This window comes from Myripristis murdjan, chromosome 5 (assembly GCF_902150065.1).
Source record: "Myripristis murdjan chromosome 5, fMyrMur1.1, whole genome shotgun sequence".
In the NCBI taxonomy this organism is placed as follows: Eukaryota; Metazoa; Chordata; class Actinopteri; order Holocentriformes; family Holocentridae; genus Myripristis; species Myripristis murdjan.
In genome coordinates, this window is record NC_043984.1 from 32,918,618 (window position 1) to 32,938,013 (window position 19,396).

Consider the following 19,396-nt stretch of genomic DNA (forward strand, 5'->3'; position numbering starts at 1 on the left):
AGACTTTAGTTTTTAGTGTTGAATGTGCTGGACTGAATTTAAAAAATACAACAACTGAAAAACCAATTTGGAGCGACATTAGAAAAAAAGGTGCTTTTGGATCCTGAGGTGTGTTAAAAATCAAACACTCCAGTTCTTTGACTCAAGTGGAAATTAGAAGAACAGCTTCAACTTGTATATTTGAGTAATAATTGACCAAAAGATTCTTTATTTTGACTCAAGTAACTTTGTCCATCACTTAAAAAAAAAAAAAAAAAGATTATGTGATGTGATGTGCATGCCAACTACATTTTGTCTCAAAACCATCATTTATGGCGTGAAATTATTATGTGTTGCAGTGATTTAATATGATTGTGCACTTAATCAACAAAGGGTTAAGACCAGTGAAAGAACCATTTACCTGTAAGCATCTGCTTTTATTGATTCTCAATAATCTGCACAAACAACGTTCTCAGTCTCCATGTTTTTACAGAAAACTGATTTTTTTTTTTTTCAAAGGTAACTCCTCTGAGGTGCAGCTCATGGATAAGCAATGATGCAAACTTTCATGATTTCATATATTATGTGAAGTATGAATTATGTATTAAATTTAATAGAACTGCCCCGCAAAACCATCAGTATATATTGCCAGTCACATTATCAGCACAGTGCAGAATATGAAAATAAAGACGATGGAAGAGCTGGAAAAAGCGTTTTGCACACATCAGATCAGAGAGTGATTTTAGGAATTTTGATCAAAATGAAGACAAACAGCTACCAAACTAAAGACAGCAGTGCGGCTTGACGTCGACGGTGCAGCTGCCCTTTATGTCCCTGAACGCGCTGCAGTCAAAGTCGGCCACCAGAGTCCTCAGGCCGGCCTTGTAGGGCGTCACCAAGAAGCTGCACCGCATCGTTTCTTTTGGTTTCAGGTCCGGAACCCTGGTGAGACACACACACACACACACACACACACACACACACACACACACACACACACACACACACACACACACACACAGGGGTAAAAAGAGTTGTGATAAGTTGTGATTATTAAGTTTTAGTCACAGAGTTGAGGATTTTACAAAGACTTTGTGGGATCTTGCAGCGTCACTATCTGCAAGACTACAACCAGATTCCTGTTGAGATTGTCTGACAGATATCATAGGGATATTATAGGGATATCATAGCGATGCTTCTGCAGGTAATACAAGGATACAAGGAAGTTTATTTGTCATTATACAACAGGTTGAATAATGAAATTAAAGTGTGGTTCCCTCTTGATTGATTAATTGATTGATTGTGTAGAAAATAGAATTATTAAGCCTGGAGGAGTTCAGATGGTGCATTTAGTAGTCTCACAGCCTGATCTGGGTTACCTTGACTACCAGTGTGTGGAAATCCTGCTTATTATGGACTTTAACACACACACGAGACTTTTTCACGTTCTTACGCGCCCTTAACCTGGTCTGCTGCTTCCTGTTTGGTGCTGGAGAGAGGGACTATTTGCATCAGCCAAGATCAAAGACTTACGAAAATGTTAAACATGTTTGATTTTATCAGAACGTCAAGACTCACTCGCACTGAGTTTTATAACCACCTTACATCAAATAGTCGAGATGACAGCAGATCTTTAAGAAAAGGCTAAAGAACCTGCTCTTTCGCAAACACCTCTGCACCTGATGGGCTGCTCGCTGGCACCTTCGTCCTGCTGGACTTCAGTTTATCTTGATGACGCCTCCTGACGTTGTTCTCTCCTCGCTTCTGTTGCATTAACTCTCAGATGTACGCTTAGAGGAAATGGTAACTAACCTTTTCTCAGTGACAGTTCTGAGAAGGCCGCTTCCCATGACGGTCAGAGAGCAGTTCCTCAGCGTCTCATTGGTCGGGTTTTCAAACGTCACCTCCACAATCATCGCACGGTACTGCTGGGCCTGACCCAAAACCTGAAACACACACACACACATACAGCACAGCATAAACAGACCCTGTGAAGATCAATAGCCACACAAAAAATATTGTTTTTTGTGTGGCTTGGGAGTGATGTGATTGATTCATGCAAGCTGAGAATGGCGTGGGCTCAGCAAGGTGTCTCGATGAATTTGGTAATCTTACACTCCTGAATGTCACTGAAGCATAACCTGACCTCACATCAGAAGGTCCTGGGTTCGATTCCCAGAACCAGCCAGGGTCCATTAGGAGCTCTGGATTCCACCCACAGTCCACAGACATGCACTTTGGACACATTTTTCAAAAAGGCACTTACAAATAACTTTTGGTTTATCTGATTGTAATAACAAAATTAATTTAAACGGATGGGCAGTTTAAATAATACTTTGTAATTCATGATACTAACATTCTTGCATTTGCAGTGTTGCCTTTCCAAACTGATACACTCGTCACTGGCCAGTTTCTCTTTTTCTGTGGGATTGATGATCATTTCATTTCTCAATGCACTACATTTATTACCAATGTTTTTATATATTCATCAGCTTTTAGTGAGCATTTTCTTTTATGGTGTCTTGTTCATTTTATGTCGCAGTGGAGAACGATATGTCAATATTGCTAAGAAGTGACAGTGAGGAACATGAACTAAACTTTTCCACTGTAACCAAGCTATTGAAATTAATTTACCAGATCTTCAAGGCAGAGTGACCCGCCACACCTGTTCAGAGGTCAGGAAGACATCATGGACTTTTAAATAAAACAAATTCCCTCCTATCACCAGCAGACGACTGCATGTGGGATATCTGATATTTCATGCAACACAAATATCAGCCAGATTTATTGTTGTGAATGTAAGATAGAGGATGCAGAAGCGATTTAGGCCTGCCAACGTGTGTTTTCAGAGCTGGTAACCGCCATGAGGCTGAGGCTGATATACTGACGGCGATGGAGAGGGGAGGATCCTCCAGGACGACGTCGATCTCGGCCAGGTAGATGTTATCCGGCTGCTTCTTGTCGGTGGCCACAGCCGAAACCTTCAGGCTGTCACAGTCCGCCGTGTGTTTCCCGTAGACTGAGAACGGGATGATGATAGGAGCGCACAGATCTACAAGATAGAGAAAGAGAGAAATTCTGCATTAGACCATATAAGACCACAGACAGCCTTAAGGTGACCCATCAGAATCAAGTTTTCAACATAGCCGTGTAATAAAGTGAAAGTAAATGTTTTCATTTTAATGAGGGATCCCTCAAGGAGCTGAGAGCAAAATCACAAAAACTAATTAAATTGCAGTTTTTGTTACACTTGATGTACATTCTTGCACCAACCTTGACCAAACTGAGATCACATTTTAATGAACAATACTTCAATGTGTAAGTGTGCATTTACAGTATTAAAGTGTAAAAGAGCATCTGTCACCTTGTCCCGGATTCAGGGTCCTGTCCTCCGGTTTGGTCTCGATGTTGTAAACCGGGACGCCGGTGTACCTCATGGCCTGGACGTTGATGACGATGGACAAAACCCTCGTGGTTTTATCCTTACTGCGCAGCGTCAGCATCAGTGTGACGTCCTGACTGCTCAGCAGCTTCCTGTCCTGATACAGAATCAGACCAGGTTTGCTCCAAATTGTAATATCCACTAAATAAGTACGTACGTAATGAACGAATTAATGAATGAATAAGAACTGCTGCTTCTCTTGGTGGCAAATAGCAAAGTAAAACTCATTTGGACCAAATGACATATTTAATATGAAAACTTCTTAAGTGAATCCTGTTTTGTGAGTATATTCTGTCCTGGAAACTTGAACAACAACAACAACAACAACAACAACAACAACAACAACAACAATAATAATAATAATAATAATAATACATGACATTTGTATAGCACTTTTCAGGATACCCAAAGTCACTTACAGAGAGAAAAAAAAGAAACCAACTTAAAAAAGTAGTTCCTATTTGGTTTTCTTTTCTTTTTCCTTTTTTCTGGTTTGTTCTGATTTGTTGCAATGAATTTTCGGGATTAAAGTCAGGAATTTATGAGAAACAAATTTGGATATTCTCTGAGGTTAAAGTGGTAAATTTATGAGAAAAAAAACTCACAAATTTATGAGAAAAAAACCTTAAAAATTCTGAGATTATAAAATCACAAACTTGTGAGAATAAATTCTGAGCTTAAAGTCATAAATGTATGAGAAAAAAACTCCCATAATGTTATTGTAATATCACCCTTTCCGTAATTTTTTTCCCCCTACATTGGCTCTATATGTCGATGTACTGCACAACTGTTGCATGCTGCAAGAAAAATCTATTCTGGATTAGGGCTTCAAAGACCTTTGCCTATAAATAGTAACAGTTTAGACATTAATTACCATCTCTTTTCATTATTGTGCAGCGAACACTTTTCTCCAAGTCCATTTGTTGTGTATTACACTAACCACTGACTGACTTGACGAACTAAACAAAACCTACATTTGCACCCCAAAATATCTATTCAAAGGGAGCACCTGCAGTCTGTGGAGGCCAGTTATAGTATTCTGAGGACCAAGGTCACATCCGATCTAGCATCATGAAGTTGAAAATCTTGCCCCTCATCATTCTGGGTTTGTTACCTTTTCAATTTTCATCTCCACCTTCAGCGGCTCTGCTCCTTTCTGCGGCCCGCGGTCGTTTCCTTCCTCTTGTGAGTTCAGACTGGTGACCGCGTGCTTGAAGACTGTCCTCTCCCTCGCACTGCCTGTTGTGATAACACCGTTCATTCAATCATTCAACCTTTGCTATCTGTGAAGGACATTTGGTTTGCAGATAGAGTTTAAAACATTAAAAAAAAAAAAAAAACAGTCACTCCCCTGCCGGTCAATCCACTGTTGCACCAAATAGTGGTCGCCCATTATGTTTAAGTGGACCTCTACACACTAGCATTAGCATTAGCACACACTCCTCACCCTCTTTGTCTTTGTAGCTGTCGGTGATATCCATCCTCCTGCTTGAGCCCACAGCCTTGGTGGAGATGTTCTGGCCCACTTTCCGGGTGTCGGAGTTCATTTTCGTCTTGGAACCAGTGGCACTGACCTGAGAATGAGGACATAAAAGACATTCACAGAGATAAATTGTTGCATTTTGTGATTTTGGTGAATTTCAAACTATGGGTCTTGACGAACTGGTGGGTCCCATGGAGACAAATTGCTTGTGGAAAGGCTGCACAAATGCATTCTTTTCTTTTCTCAACAACAGAGGATGAACATTTTTAAATCATACACTGTTGGCACAGTTTGGATATCCATCAGGCCTTTATGCCCCATGAAAACAACGATGCCTGGGGAATGGAAGCAACCTTTTTAATTAGCTGACATGATGGACACATTTTTAAAGCCAAGAGCAGCTGATGTGTCGCCAAAAAGCAATGATAAAAATAATAATAATAATAAAAAAAAAAAAAAACAGGAGCCACAAAGGAAGTATGATAAACCATGTGGTGTTTATGGTTTTGAGTTGTGTCAAGATCTGGTGGTGAGGAAGCCTGCAAATGTGCTCTTTGTCTTGAAAAGCTGTTATGCAGAAACATCAGATTAGAGGATGTTTAATGATTTGTGAAGGTTTTATTGGCTGAAATTTTAATTTACACCCACCAGTGTAGGGTGATGTCACTGTTTAAAATCCTCTGTTTTACAGGAAGTCGAAGTCACGGGGACTTTAAAACATGATGCTCCCAGTTTAATAGTTTTGATGGCGTCCTATACAGAATGATAATGACAAGGGAAGATCGGCTCCCTGCTGGAGTCCTCAGTAAACCAATACTGATAGACTGTTTAAGGAGATTTTGCTGTTGCCAGGAAAAACTATTAAATTCCAGGCCATCCAGTTTTTGGCATAACTACATTTGAATATGATAAAATTTATGAAAGGAAAACTGAATTGCGTAAAGGCTGAGGCAGTTCCAGAAATCTTAATGTCTTCCTTTTTCCCGAGATATGAGGCTTTGGTACTTACCATCCAGTTCACAATGTCAGCATTGACTTCAGCGAAGACAAATGGGATGTCATATTTGAGGTCAACGTGGCCTTTGAGGATGGCTGAGACTGGAGCCGGACCGCAGCAGAACGCTCCTGCAGGGCGACAGTCACCACAACATTGGTGTCAGCGGCAATATCGGCAGCCACCGCAAAAAATCACAACAGTCTGTCGATTTCAAAACTATACTGGCAAACCCGCTTTAAAAATGAATTAAAATGAAACTGAAACTGAAAACAAAAAGTCTAAATTTCTAAATTACCGTGTATCCCTGCCTATGTGACAGACAACAGACAGATTGCAAGCAGAGCAAAAAAGTGGACCTGTAATTGCTTGTACATTTATGCTTAAATGTGTTAAGGCCTTTGCACACCAAGTCCGTATTTTGCGTATGCATTTTTTAATCCACCATTCAATAAAAATCATTACGCACAGATACCTTGCACACTGAGGCCAATGCGTTTTATTATTGTATTTGTTGTGAAATTCACAATACGAGACAAAAAGAGCGAGGAGCTGGATAGGCGATCCACATTACGCAAAGTGCACAATTTGCACCGGGTGATCACCACAGAAACCGAATGGGTTAATTTCAGTTTCTGTGGTGATCAGCCTTGCAGCTGGATCCGCAGATTCTCAGGGCTCAGCCTCAAAACTCTGCAACATACAGAGCAGATCCTGGTCAGCAACTGTGATGATGGATGAAAGTATCAGTGTCAGTGTGTCGGACTTGGTGTGCAAAGGCCTTTAGCGTCCAAAAGCAAAGCGGAGCGATTAGCGGAATGTTGGATCAGATTATCACAAATCACCAGACATATATACTGTCTCCCTGTTTTCTTTAGTCCAGGTGAATTGACCCCTGGTGCCTTGGCACTCTCGGTGCCATTTGTTTGTGCTCATGTAAAGTGAGAGCATATGATTCAATTCATATGAAAAATATCAGTTAGCCTAGGTATGAACCCTGTGGAACACCTACATCTTGTAGTTTTTGGAGACCTCGAGTAAGTCGCATTGAATAATACAGTGTGTATATGCAACAAGTGGGTGCAACTTCTCACACTGGCCAGAAGGAGGAACAAGAAGGACTATGTTAATTTATTTATGTCCCGAGTTCAGATGAAGCCTAGTTAAAAACAGGCAACTGCAGCTATAACACAAGTTACAGTTGTGCTGCTCAACAGGTCTCTTTACTTCGTGTAAGGTAAAGTGTCACAGCATTTAACCATGACTGCTGTTTTTTGTTTGAGAGAATTGTACATGCCTTGGCTCCTTTCTTGTGGTGTAGGATCCAAGACCTGCCATCCATCATAGTTGCCATATTTCAATAAGTCTGGACGCTTCATCCATGCCTCCACCCACACATGGAAGTTCCTGCAATACATTCACAACAAGGTGAAATATTTTCAGACAATGGAAATTAAGAATCCAAAGGAGTGTCAAAGGTCAGAACCCTTGTACTCCTCAATATTAGCTACTTGAAATGTTAGTGATCTAGCAATTTAAGTTGATTTTATTGTGGATTTTACTGGTGGAGGAAGTTGCTCATAACTGCTTTACTTTCCTGTCACCACCACAACCGGTTAAGCCACAAAATGGATGGAATGCAACCTTGGCAAGGCACAGTTCTGACTTTAATCACTCCACGACTTGGCTGGACTTCACGAAAGTGTTTTTTCCTTCTAAATATATTGATATTGTCCAGCTGACTGATTTTCAGACTATGTGCTCATCTCACCAGACGCTGTCTCGGCTCTTCTTGGCCACGACTCCGCTGTGTCCAAAGAAGTTGTCAATCGTCAGACTCTTGTCTGTGTCGTGGGCCGACTCGAAGTTTGTCACCACGCGACAAGGGATACCAAGAAACCGCATCACTAGAATTATGTACACACACACACACAAACGCACACAAATATGCACCAATACAAAAATGAAAAGAAATGTCAGAACTGATGTTTGATACTAACATGTAGTAAGATTCTTGGTACCATTGATAGGTACCAAGAATGGTTTACATATGTACACAAGAACAACAAAGGAGGAATAAAGGAAGACTGCAAACAAAGTCTTTATTCAGCACAAGAGTTCTCATTGACACAAATAAAGCCTGGTTAACTCAGAACTCCAGTGTCGAGTGAAAATATTCTACCTAAGTGAAGATTATCATCCCCATCCACATCCTCCTTTTAACAATTACCATGCACACAGTCATACACATGTGAACGTGTAGTACCTGTGCACATTACAGCAGCGAACACCCAGCACTGTCCGTACTTTACCGGGTGGCAGTTGTTAAGGTACCAGCGCTGAAGGATGTTGGTGCTGCTGCTCCAGTGGGTGGGGTTGAGTCCTCCAACATAGTTACCATCCCAGCATCCCTGTAGCACGCCACGGTCATCATTAGAGTTGATCTGCAGATGAGATGTAGAGATGGACAGTTTGAAATATTTTTCTGTGCCATTTGGAGAATGCTCAGCAACTGCGTTCATGATATTACCCAAGAAGAAAAGGGAAAACTGTACAGTACGCTCACCAGGCCTTCATTATTTGACTCAAGGTTCGTGCCTCACTCTCCAGCATCGCAACCTTTCACTTTGTCAAATAAGCAACACTGAGCTGTGTGTCCATAAGTTTTCATGCTGCATGTAAACTGAAGAAGAAAGGATCTGCTCCCTCAATTGTCAGATGAACAGCACTTTCACTTATGTTACAGTGGGATTTGATATTATTTGATTTAAGTACATTTCTACTGAAAAGGGACCTGTTTCAGTTGAACTTTATTTTGTCATTCATGTTGTTTGCATTCAGGACTGCTTCTGGTAGGAGTTTTCCTTTTAGGTGCACCTCAAATTTCAATTCAATTTTATTTATTTATATAGCCCAGAATCACAAATTACAAATTTGTCTCAAAGGGCAGCCTCCTGATTGAGGTGTATGATCAGTCACTAACCGTGTTGATCAGAAATGGGGTTCAGTTGAGTTTGGGAAATAAAGTTTTTGGTTTTCTTTTTATCTAAACAGTCAATTTCTTTACTCATCATATAATTATACAATGAACTCCAGTCATAATGGTATTGGCAATTGTGATGCCGTGGCTGTAAATGTGAATTTACCATTGAGCTAGTGAGATGTAATTTCCCTCTAGCTAATTATTTAAGCCTGGGCTGTAGGGGACCGACAAAATCTCAGTGTGTTGATTTTGTTTCCATCTGGAAGCCTGGCAAGTTTTTTGGTTCGTATGTACTCCTTGCTTATACTTGACCTAAAATACTGCAATAAAAACAAAAGCACTTGTAAACTAAATGCTGCTTCATGGTGTTTTCCATATTTATTTTTATTGTGAAGATTTTTTTTTTTGCCATTCCTGCATTATTCAATAGTGATGGTTGAGAGAAACAGGGTTTGGCTCTGATTTGAAACCTGGATACTGCGGCAAGGACTTAACCGTAAGCCAACAGCTGACAGAGTGGATGGGTACTAGCTGAGTGTTGCGGTTAATAACTTGAGTCGTACCATGGCGCTGACCACGCGGCTGACATAGATGGGGTTACAGCGAGCAGAGACGTCATCAGCCGGGTCTTTCAGGTGTTTGGGGTTGATGTCCAACATCTTCAGACAAATGTCAACCATGTCGTCTTCAAACTGGACAAAAAGGGAGGCGTTAGACCTCTTTCTGTGTCTCCATCTACCAGTCAGGCAATCAACTAACCATGAATACATCTTCAGCACCACTGTGATGTGTGTACCTGTCCATAGTCCCATTGCATAGGGGTGATGAAGTGTCCTGCTCCTCTAAAGATGACTCCCTGTTCATTCATCACATACTCCTCTCTCTCATTCCCATTGGGAAGATACACCCAGTCAGCTGTAGAAAAAAAAACACATACCCATAACATTACATACATTCAGCGTTAGCGTCTGTACATACAGACTATTTAGAGATACACTATATGGACAAAAGTATCAGGCCACAGCTCTTAATCATTGAATTCAGGTGTTTCATTCAGTCCCGTTGCCACAGGTGTATAAAATCCAGCAGTCTGCCTTTACAAACATTTGTGAAAGAATGGCTGTAGATCATGTAGATAGTTTTTCCCACACTTTGGGCTGATTCTACTTTATTTATCATAATTTATCAGCAATCATTAATCAGTCAGTTTTTCATAGGAACCTCTTATTTTTCCTATTACACATAGTCGATAATAATTGGATGCAAATATGTAAATCTGACTGATTCTGCCCCTTGACCTATGCAAGGAGTGGCCTTTTTAGATCATGTAGATGCTCCAGTCTAGCTCTTGAAAGTAACTCTTTGTCCCTCCCTCTGTCCTTACCTGAGCACCAGGGGTTGTAGAGCACCACCAGGCTTCCCAGACTGGTTTTCTTCCTTTCGGTACTTGCTGAAAGTAAGTACCTCCCCACAGGGGCGTCAGCCGCCGGGGTCACGGTCAAAACCACGATGCCCCGCTGCAGGGCGGAGCTGCTGTCAATGCTGTACTTCCACGCTGCCTTGATGGCTTTTGAGTACATGGGTGAGGGGTTGCCGAACACCGATCGGGTTCCACGCTCCTCTGATGGATGGGAACCTTGCAGAGGTTGGGAAGAAAAATTAATAGAGCAATCTTGACATCACTGTGCTTATATGTTACCTGTAAATTATGTCCAGCATATATACAGCAGTGTGTTTTTCTTTAATTTTCTTTGTCTCTTTGCGGACTATGAATTGGTGGATGTCCATTTGTCACACAGTGGCATAGCTTCCAAATGGTTGTTTCGATTCCCACCACATTTGGTGAGAAGGCTGGTCATGAACCAAAGAAAACGTGCAAAACCTTTCACACCTCTTGGCTAAAATGCGACGTGGCATATCACAAAAGTCTCAGAAAGGCTCATGACTTCAAATGGATTCACACACCCTATGACTTGATTAACTTTTCAGGATGTTCAGTCAAAAAGGGGGAGTGGCATAACCCGAAAACTCACATACTTTCCCAACTAATGTAACAGAGGAACAGGAACAGGAACACAGGATTTAATGTAACATTTGTCATGAGCTAAGGAACAACATATTGATTGACACTGATTGGACCATACCCACTTTCTTCCAGGCCACACCCAATTAGTTGGGTTTTTTACAGATTCTGGAGCAGAGCTATCAGCTCTTCTGAATCTCATTCATTTATTCGTTTGTTTATCTTTTCATATCATACAATGTGAAGTGAATGGAAAACTACAAACAATAGCTTTTTTCTTTTTTTTAAATTCTTTTTTTTCAAATGTTCAGACGCTTCACTTGGCCCTATCGGTGCTGGAATGGTGTTATAAAAGGCAATACCAAAGCATAAAAAAATGCATTATTTGCTTGTTCAGAAATTTGCCACTGTAGACCATCATACAGGTCTGGTCTCTGGCCCCGCCCACAATCAGAGCAGAGTGACGGCATGTCCAGGTGAGAGGGGGGCTTACCTGTCTCTGCTGTGAGGTGGAGCTCCTCGCCTTCTGTGAAAGGTCGCGACATTTCCAGAGTCAGGAGGAAGGACTGGCCTCGCCTCACGATCAGCTGATCAGTTGTAATGTCACTGGTGTGGTGGGCGGAGTTATTAGCCTGGCAGTGGAGGTCCACCTTCTTAATGACTGTGACAGAAAAAACACAATGACAGAGGAGATTCACATGACAGAAGCACAAAATATGTTTGATGAGCTATCGAGTTGCTGGCTGCTGAAGCCTGTTTTTTTTTTTTTTTTTCCTTCTGATGAAATGGTGACAGTTCTGACTCTTATCTCTGAAATCATGCAAATCCTCGTCAGTCACTGCTCTTCCTGCCTGTCTACATCATTATTAGGGATCTTCTCTCTGCTGACATAGCAAAAATAGAAGAGTCGATTCGAACACTGGAAATCCAAGTTGAGAAAACTAAGAATTTCCCAGTCTGGGCAATAAAGTAAATCTATCTATCTATCTATCTATCTATCTACACTACTCACAAAAAGTTAGGAATATTTGGCTTTTGGGTGAAATTTATGGAAAATATAAAAAGTTCACGCTACAGTGATATTATATCATGAAAGTAGGGCATTTAAGTAGAAGTAGAGGCATGGCATCCCACTCTTCTTGAAGGGCGGCCCTCAGGACATTGAGGTTCTGGGGTACAGAGCTCCGAGCCTCTACACGGCGACTCAGCTGATCCCATAGGTTTTCTATGGGATTCAGGTCTGAGAAAGTGCAGGCCACTCCATCTGAGGTACCCCAGTCTCCAGCAGCCGCTCCCAAATGATACGACCTCGATGAGCTGGAGCATCAAACACCTGATGTGAATTTTGCCGTTAAACTCCTTGTTAGAGAACAGCAACTTGTGCAAAAAGTACTGAAACATTGAACAGTTGGACATGTGCATTCAAACGTTTACAGAAGGTCACATTAAGTTCACCTGTAAAGGTTATAATGCATTTTAGGTTCATCCTGAAATTTCACCCGAAAGCTGAATATCCCTAACTTTTTGTGAGTAGTGTATCTATCTATCTATCTATCTATCTATCTATCTATCTATCTATCTATCTATCTATCTATCTATCTATCTATCCCTTTGCCCTTTGTTCATTAAAAAAAAAAAAAAACACACACACAAGTGATTACATTTTGTAATCATCAGTTAAAGGCCTGAACTTTGCAATAACTTTAAACAAAAACTGAAAATTATTTACTTCAATGCCAGCAGTCATTTTGTCAGAATGCGTCACACTTGATGGAAATTTCCTTGTTTAATAGATGCGTGAATGGATGAATTTTTAATTTCTAATGAAGCGTCATGCTGTTAAAGGGCCCACTCCATATGGAATGAGACTTGCATGAATTTCAACTCTGGGACACTACAACTGGAAATGCATTATTTTCATTACAGTTACATCCCATTTAGTTCAGATTAAGGACTTTCTTTAGAGAATATTGAGCAGTTCTACAATAAATACTGCACATAATAAATCAAACCAAATCATATTGATCATATTGGAGGATGGCAGCAGTGACTGGCCAAAATCAGATTTTTTAATAGAGATAGAATACATTCCACCTGCTAAGTTTAAGCGTACAGCACACAAACACACACACACTGCAGATAACACCACTGATGAGCATTCATTGCAGATCTATACTCACTTGTGGCCATGGCGTGTGTTTGCAGGGGGGTTTCTCTCCTGTGCAGTCGAGATGGACAGCTCTGTACTGTATCAGCTGTGCCTGAGGACCGAGCTCCTTATAAACACCAACATGAAGAGCCAAACCCATATCGTGAGGATGTTGGTGCACCAAGATTTAATCTGATTTATCTTGCAATCAGACTCCTTGATGACTAATCAAGATTGCAGCAGGGAGTTTGATGTTGGCAGCGTGTGCAAATACAAACAAACAAACTTCGAATGTGTTTTTGGTGACACTTTACAGTAAGGTACACAAAATTTTGAGGAGTCACCAGGGAACAAATCAGCAATGAATGAGAAAGTAAATCTCACATGGTGCAAGCTGCAACCAAACCACAGCATTCAAAAAACATTCAGAACAAGTACAGCGGCTTTGTTTTTGAAAGGTTCTGCGTTGTTCATGAGGCAGGTGGACAACAAAATGTACTCCCGCGTCCTGACACTGACCTCTGTGGAGTTGCTTATTTCAAATTAAAAGTGAGCATTTCAGGATTTCCACTTTAAAAATACCAGTAGACTTGAACAAGCTGGTTGGAAGGTCAGCTCCTCTGTTCCTATTAGCATTACACACTGATGAGGAGTTCTGAATATATGAAATTGCCATAATTGATTAAAAAAGGAAAGGAGATATAACTGAATGTATTTTGAAACAAAACACACCATTATAGAAACTTGACTTACAATAACTTTTAAACTTCATACTGGTCTTTGACTGTCTATCTGGCCATTGCATCAAAAAAGGTTGCCATTCATTCATTAGCATAAAACTGTACATTTCTCAATGAGCTAATCAAATTTAATTATGAATTACTCCAGAACTGCCCATGAACTAATGGTTTATCAGCAGTTAGTTCCTTTTTTTAAGTTAATTATTGTATGTAAAGGTATTTATGGTTTTGGTATCATTATGAGTATAAATGTATTTTTCTCCTTTTTTTTGTTTACATTATGTGTTGTTATGGGTGATGTATTTTTCCCATTCTTTTGTCCTTTTTAGTCCGACAGCTATGCGAAAAATCGTGCACTTTACAATACAAGCATGAAATCTGGCACACTGTTAGAGCATGCCCTAAGGATCATTTTTGGCTATAGGGCCATCGCAGATTTGTCCCGTGGTAACTGTGGCAAACATTTTTCAAAATGGCTGCCACCTGCCGTGATTTTACCTGTAACTCAGGTTCTAGACCAACTAGGATCTTGATCCTGGTGGCTAATCCTACATTTTCACGGATGAGGAATACAGTGGTACTATTTACAACATGCTAGAAACTACCTAACTACATATTTCCGGCATTCAGTTAATTAAATAGTAGTAAAAACCATCAAAATATGTATTTTGGTAGAGTATACTGTTTTCTAAGATGTTGACATATGCCATGAAATGTGTGGGTTTATGGCAATGGCCAAAGTGGAACTATACAGCAGTACAGAGACAGGACACCATTTAGCCTAAAGGCATTTTTAATAAAGCCAAAGAGGAAAGAAAGTGTGACAACACAAAGTTGCGTATGATGACACAGTCCACCACAGTAGCAAGGGAAATATTGTGGGGTGTTGTCTGGTTCACCAGAAACACTGCAGGCTGAAACAGCTCAAACATCGTTGATGCATTGAGCCATCCAGTGCCATTCCTGGGAATTGGCCGGAGTTTCTACATATTGATGAGAACAAAGCTGAGCTGTTCTCCTTCCTAGCAACTTGTGTTACACCCTTTGCCCCTGAGAAACAGGTAATCAACACTCATCATACTGCTTGCCTGTACTGGTTTTGACACTGTGTCATTATTTGTAGGCAGGGGCAAGAAGACGACATGGGATACATGGAAGAACTTCAGTGGTGGACTGGGGGGGGGGGCTCCATCAATTGTTCTACCTTTTTGGGTGAACAGCTGCTTCCGTGATTCCTGGCTACTAGTGCGGTCATACAGCAATACCACAAATCACTCAAGAGGCTCCATCCAGTTACCTACGGCGTCTGGTGTGGTAGCCAAGGCACAGAAGGCACAAGTCACATCACTGCCAGTGCCAATTCCCAGGAATGGCACTGGATTGCTCAGTGCGTCAATGATGCTTCAGCCTGCAGCGTTGCCAGTGCCATTCCTGGGAATTGGCACTGGCAGTGAAAGGATGAAATGAAAGGATGTAACACAAGTTGCTAGTGTGGTGACCCTAGCCCAGTGGTGCAGGAGGATAGTGCACCCTGAGGCTGACTCCTCCCTAGTCTCAGCCCCTTCAATCAGAGTCAGGAAATAAAAGGCACCTGTGAGCCTCTGCTCTTTCTCTGCCTGCCTCTTGCCCTGTCCCTGCTGTGGCTGCACGTTGTTGCACTAGGTATGTGCCCAACCGTTGTTTTTGGTGGTTCCTTACCTGTATTGTCACCTCCAGCCTAGTGTAATGTGTGTGTGTGTTGGCTGTTCAGGGTCAAGGATTTCCCTCCTGCTCTCCTGCCATCCCATATACCTAGGCCTAAAGGTGGTGAGTAGGGTTCCTCAGGGAATGATAAAGAGCCAAATTAATTGTGTTTTCCCCCTCTTCTAGGTCCTCCTGCCCCATTGACTACTGCTGCTTTGCCTACTTGCCTTTTTAACTTATTTCCTTTTTTTCCTTTCATTTATAGTTTTCCATTGTCTAATTTGTTTACTAGTTTGCCCTTTGTTATGCCCAGGTGTTGTTTATTTGCCCATTTAGTTAACAGCTGGGATACTTGGTTATCTGTCTTGAGCTGTGTTCTGTGAGCTTTCTTTATTTCAGGAGTGGAGTGCCATATTGCTGAGGGGCTAGGCACTTGTGGTGAGGTCCCTGCACTTTTTGCGTGTGAGTAGTTGCACTGGGACACCATAGACTGCACCATTGTCTTGTGTGAGGTTTGCTGTGTTTGCTGTGTTCACTGGTGAATAGCGGTAGCACCCCTAGGCACCCCTCTGTGTAGTCTGCCTCTCACAAGTGGCCTCCTCTCTTTTTTCTACTCTTTAGTTCACTTAAGTTGGGCTGTGTTTTAGCTTTTGTAATTGTCCTTTTTTAGAATTTACATTCAGGCCTTTTTAGCGTTAAATGTAATAAAGTAATTTATAAGTTGTCCATAGTTGTGCTGTTTTTACTATTTTTTTTTTTCCTTTTTCCGCAGCTCCAGCCCCTGCTTTTTGGTTTTGATTATTTTTGCTTATCTTTAATAAAAATTTATTTCAATTGTCAATACTTGCCTCTGCCTCCTAATTGGGAACGAACCTGTGTCCTTTTTGTATTTCCTGGGGTGAAACTCCCCAGGTGGCGTTGTCTGGCTTTCCATTTTCCTCATAGCAACATTAACCTCTAATAACTTCAATCTACCCTCCTACACTCTGGCACACTAGGAAGGAGAACAGCTCAGCTTTGTTCTCATCAATATGTAGAAACTCCGGCCAATTCCCAGGAATGGCACTGGATTGCTCAATGCGTCAACGATGTTTCAGCCTGCAGCGTTTCTGGTTAACCAGACAACACCCCACAAAATTTCCCTTGGCTACCACACCAGACGCCGTAGGTAACTGGATGGAGCCTCTTGAGTGATTTGTGGTATTGCTGTATGACCGCACTAGTAGCCAGGAATCACAGAAGCAGCTGTTCACCCAAAAAGGTAGAGCGATTGATGACAGGTGGCAGGTGGATGGGAAATTGACTGGACCGCACTACCAGAAGCAAGCCTGGCATGCCACGACCTCCTCCACTGTGGTTGCAAAAAGGGGTGTTGTGGAAGATGCAAATGTGCCGAGGCAGCACTTCAGTGCACTGCCCTTTGCCACTGTGGTGGACTGTGTCATCATACGTAACTTTGTGTTGTCACACTTTCTTTCCTCTTTGGCTTTATTAAAAATGCCTTTAGGCTAAATGGTGTCCTGTCTCTGTACTGCTGTAGAGTTCCACTTTGGCCATTGCCATAAACCCACACATTTCATGGCATATGTCAACATCTTAGAAAACAGTATACTCTACCAAAATACATATTTTGATGGTTTTTACTACTATTTAATTAACTGAATGCCGGAAATATGTAGTTAGGTAGTTGCTAGCATGTTGTAAATAGTACCATCCGTGAAAATGTAGGATTAGCCACCAGGATCAAGATCCTAGGTGGTCTAGAACCTGAGTTGCAGGTAAAATCACAGCAGGCGGCAGCCATTTTGAAAAATGTTTGCCACGGTTACCACGGGACAAATCTGCGATGGCCCTATAGCCAAAAATGATCCTTAGGGCATGCTCTAACAGTGTGCCAGATTTCATACTTGTATCGTAAAGTGCACGATTCCATCAAAATATTGCGCGTAGCCGCTGGACTATTTCTCCTTCCTTTTTTCTTGTTTAACTTGCATATCTGGTCCCTCTCTTTAACTATAGATTATGAATGAAAGTCTTTTTTAGTCTTTTTCACCTGACCTTACAACAATGGTCAGACACACCTCAATTAATCATTTTGTCCAATAATGTAAGACAGGGAATAAAGGAGCTGGCTTAAGTTCAGGAAGTAGCGGAGCTGTGCATAAAGCCAACTGGTAGGAGAATGTGATACTTAGTGGCTCTCATGTAGGCATGTTTTTTTTTTTTCATTTTTTTATTTATTTATTTTAATCTGCTGAGCAGCATCTCAACACAGGCACAGATAGATGAAACTAAACAAACTCACTGTTGTTGGAAAAACACCGGATAAAGATCAGAATGCCAGAACACAACCACAAAAAATAAGTGCATGGAAACACTGAGTCTTCATTTGCACTCAGGTACGTCTTCTTCCACTGGAATAAAGACAGATTTTTGTTGTTATTTTATTAACTGTGCAGTCTACAGACATTTCCACATACACAGACAAACACAGCGAAATGAAACTACATTTCCACAGCGGTAGAAGTGCAGCAGTGCAAGTACAACCACATAATAAAATAATGAAGTAAAACTAAATAATACAAATTAAAACTCTTGTTTCTGTTAATTGTAGTAAATGGGTCAAATGTTGTAAAATCACTGATATCCTGAAATGAACCCCTGTCACATGTCCCGCCAATCAAGTCTGCATACCTTAGCATCTGATCTGTCACTCATATTGCACTTAATCTTCACTTGACTGCCAGGAGCTACACACACACACAAACAACCTGTTACAGCATCAAATGTCTATATTGATACTTTAGAGCTAATGACAAATAAGAAATGTGAACGCACACGTTTTAAGGAGTTATTTTCTGTAACCCCAAAATAATATGAAAAAAGCACCTTAAATCCTATTTGCCTTATTTTATTTTATTTACACTAATTGTAACTGTTATTTTCTTTAGATATTTGTGAAATCCTTATATCCTGGTTGCCTGTATTTCTCTTGATGTCAAATAAAGATTTGCATAAAAAAAAAACTTGTACTTATTAAGTTATACTAATTACTTACTCATACTTTGTCACTTGACTTTCTTATACACATAAATTTACCTTCTTATACTTTCTTTAACCTTCTCACTTATGTATACCGATTTAAGTGCATTGCATAAGTATTCACCCCCTTGGATTATGAATGAAAGTCTTTTTATTGATTGATTTATTTGTTTTTGTCAGGACGTACAAAGGGAGCACATCAGGCTTTAATCACTGTTATCACTTATGAAAGTTAACAGACAACACAGGTGAGCAGTCAGTGGCACAAATTTAAAACCTGTTTAAACTATGTGGTTGTGTGTGTGTGTGTGTGTGTGTTTTCTGTATTGCTATGAAAATGTAAACATATGAGTCTTCCTCATTATTGACCTTGAAAGATCCACCTGTCTTGCGTGTGGTCAAGTTAAAAAAAAACATATTTACTGGAGGAGATAAGCAAATGTCAACACTCATATTTGTTGGCAGAGGTGAGGTGAGGTGATGAGATGAGATAAGATGAGATGCTACAAGGTGAGATAACACCCCGTTTCACTTTTTGTGCGCTCCTGCTCAAAGTCCTCGCTCACTGTGCTGCAGATGTCCATGAGTTTCAACTTGCCCTCAGAGGCAGCTGCTATCGCTCACATGCATCTCTCCAAAAATTTAATTGTGCGTAGGACGGTGCAAGATTTATACTGCAGTGGATCGACAGCAACACTGCAGTGCAGTAACTGGAGCAGTTTGCATGCCATTCCCTGCTCATACAGCCATAACGTTTCACAATGCAACGGACACACATCTAGTGAGTTGAAAGGGATGGATGCACATTTGGATTTCGAGGGCATTTAGGCCGACGTTACGCATTAAAGAGTTTAATGAAGCTCTGTTATCTGAAACTG

At 40.9% G+C, this 19,396-nt stretch overlaps 1 protein-coding gene across 1 annotated transcript; it reads right to left on the reverse strand.

Annotated features, from left to right (window-relative positions):
• Nucleotides 1-422: 422 nt before the first annotated feature.
• tgm8 (transglutaminase 8) lies at nucleotides 423-13,140 on the reverse strand. Its single transcript, XM_030052198.1, has 15 exons — nucleotides 13,085-13,140; nucleotides 11,398-11,565; nucleotides 10,266-10,517; nucleotides 9,678-9,796; nucleotides 9,445-9,573; nucleotides 8,165-8,342; nucleotides 7,670-7,805; nucleotides 7,196-7,305; nucleotides 5,914-6,029; nucleotides 4,869-4,995; nucleotides 4,536-4,660; nucleotides 3,344-3,518; nucleotides 2,868-3,031; nucleotides 1,792-1,925; nucleotides 423-921 (listed from the first exon to the last, which is right to left on the reverse strand). The coding sequence occupies exons 1-15, from the start codon at nucleotides 13,092-13,094 to the stop codon at nucleotides 762-764; spliced, it is 2,103 nt and encodes a 700-aa protein (XP_029908058.1). The 5' UTR covers nucleotides 13,095-13,140; the 3' UTR covers nucleotides 423-761.
• Between the last annotated feature and the right edge of the window lie 6,256 nt (nucleotides 13,141-19,396).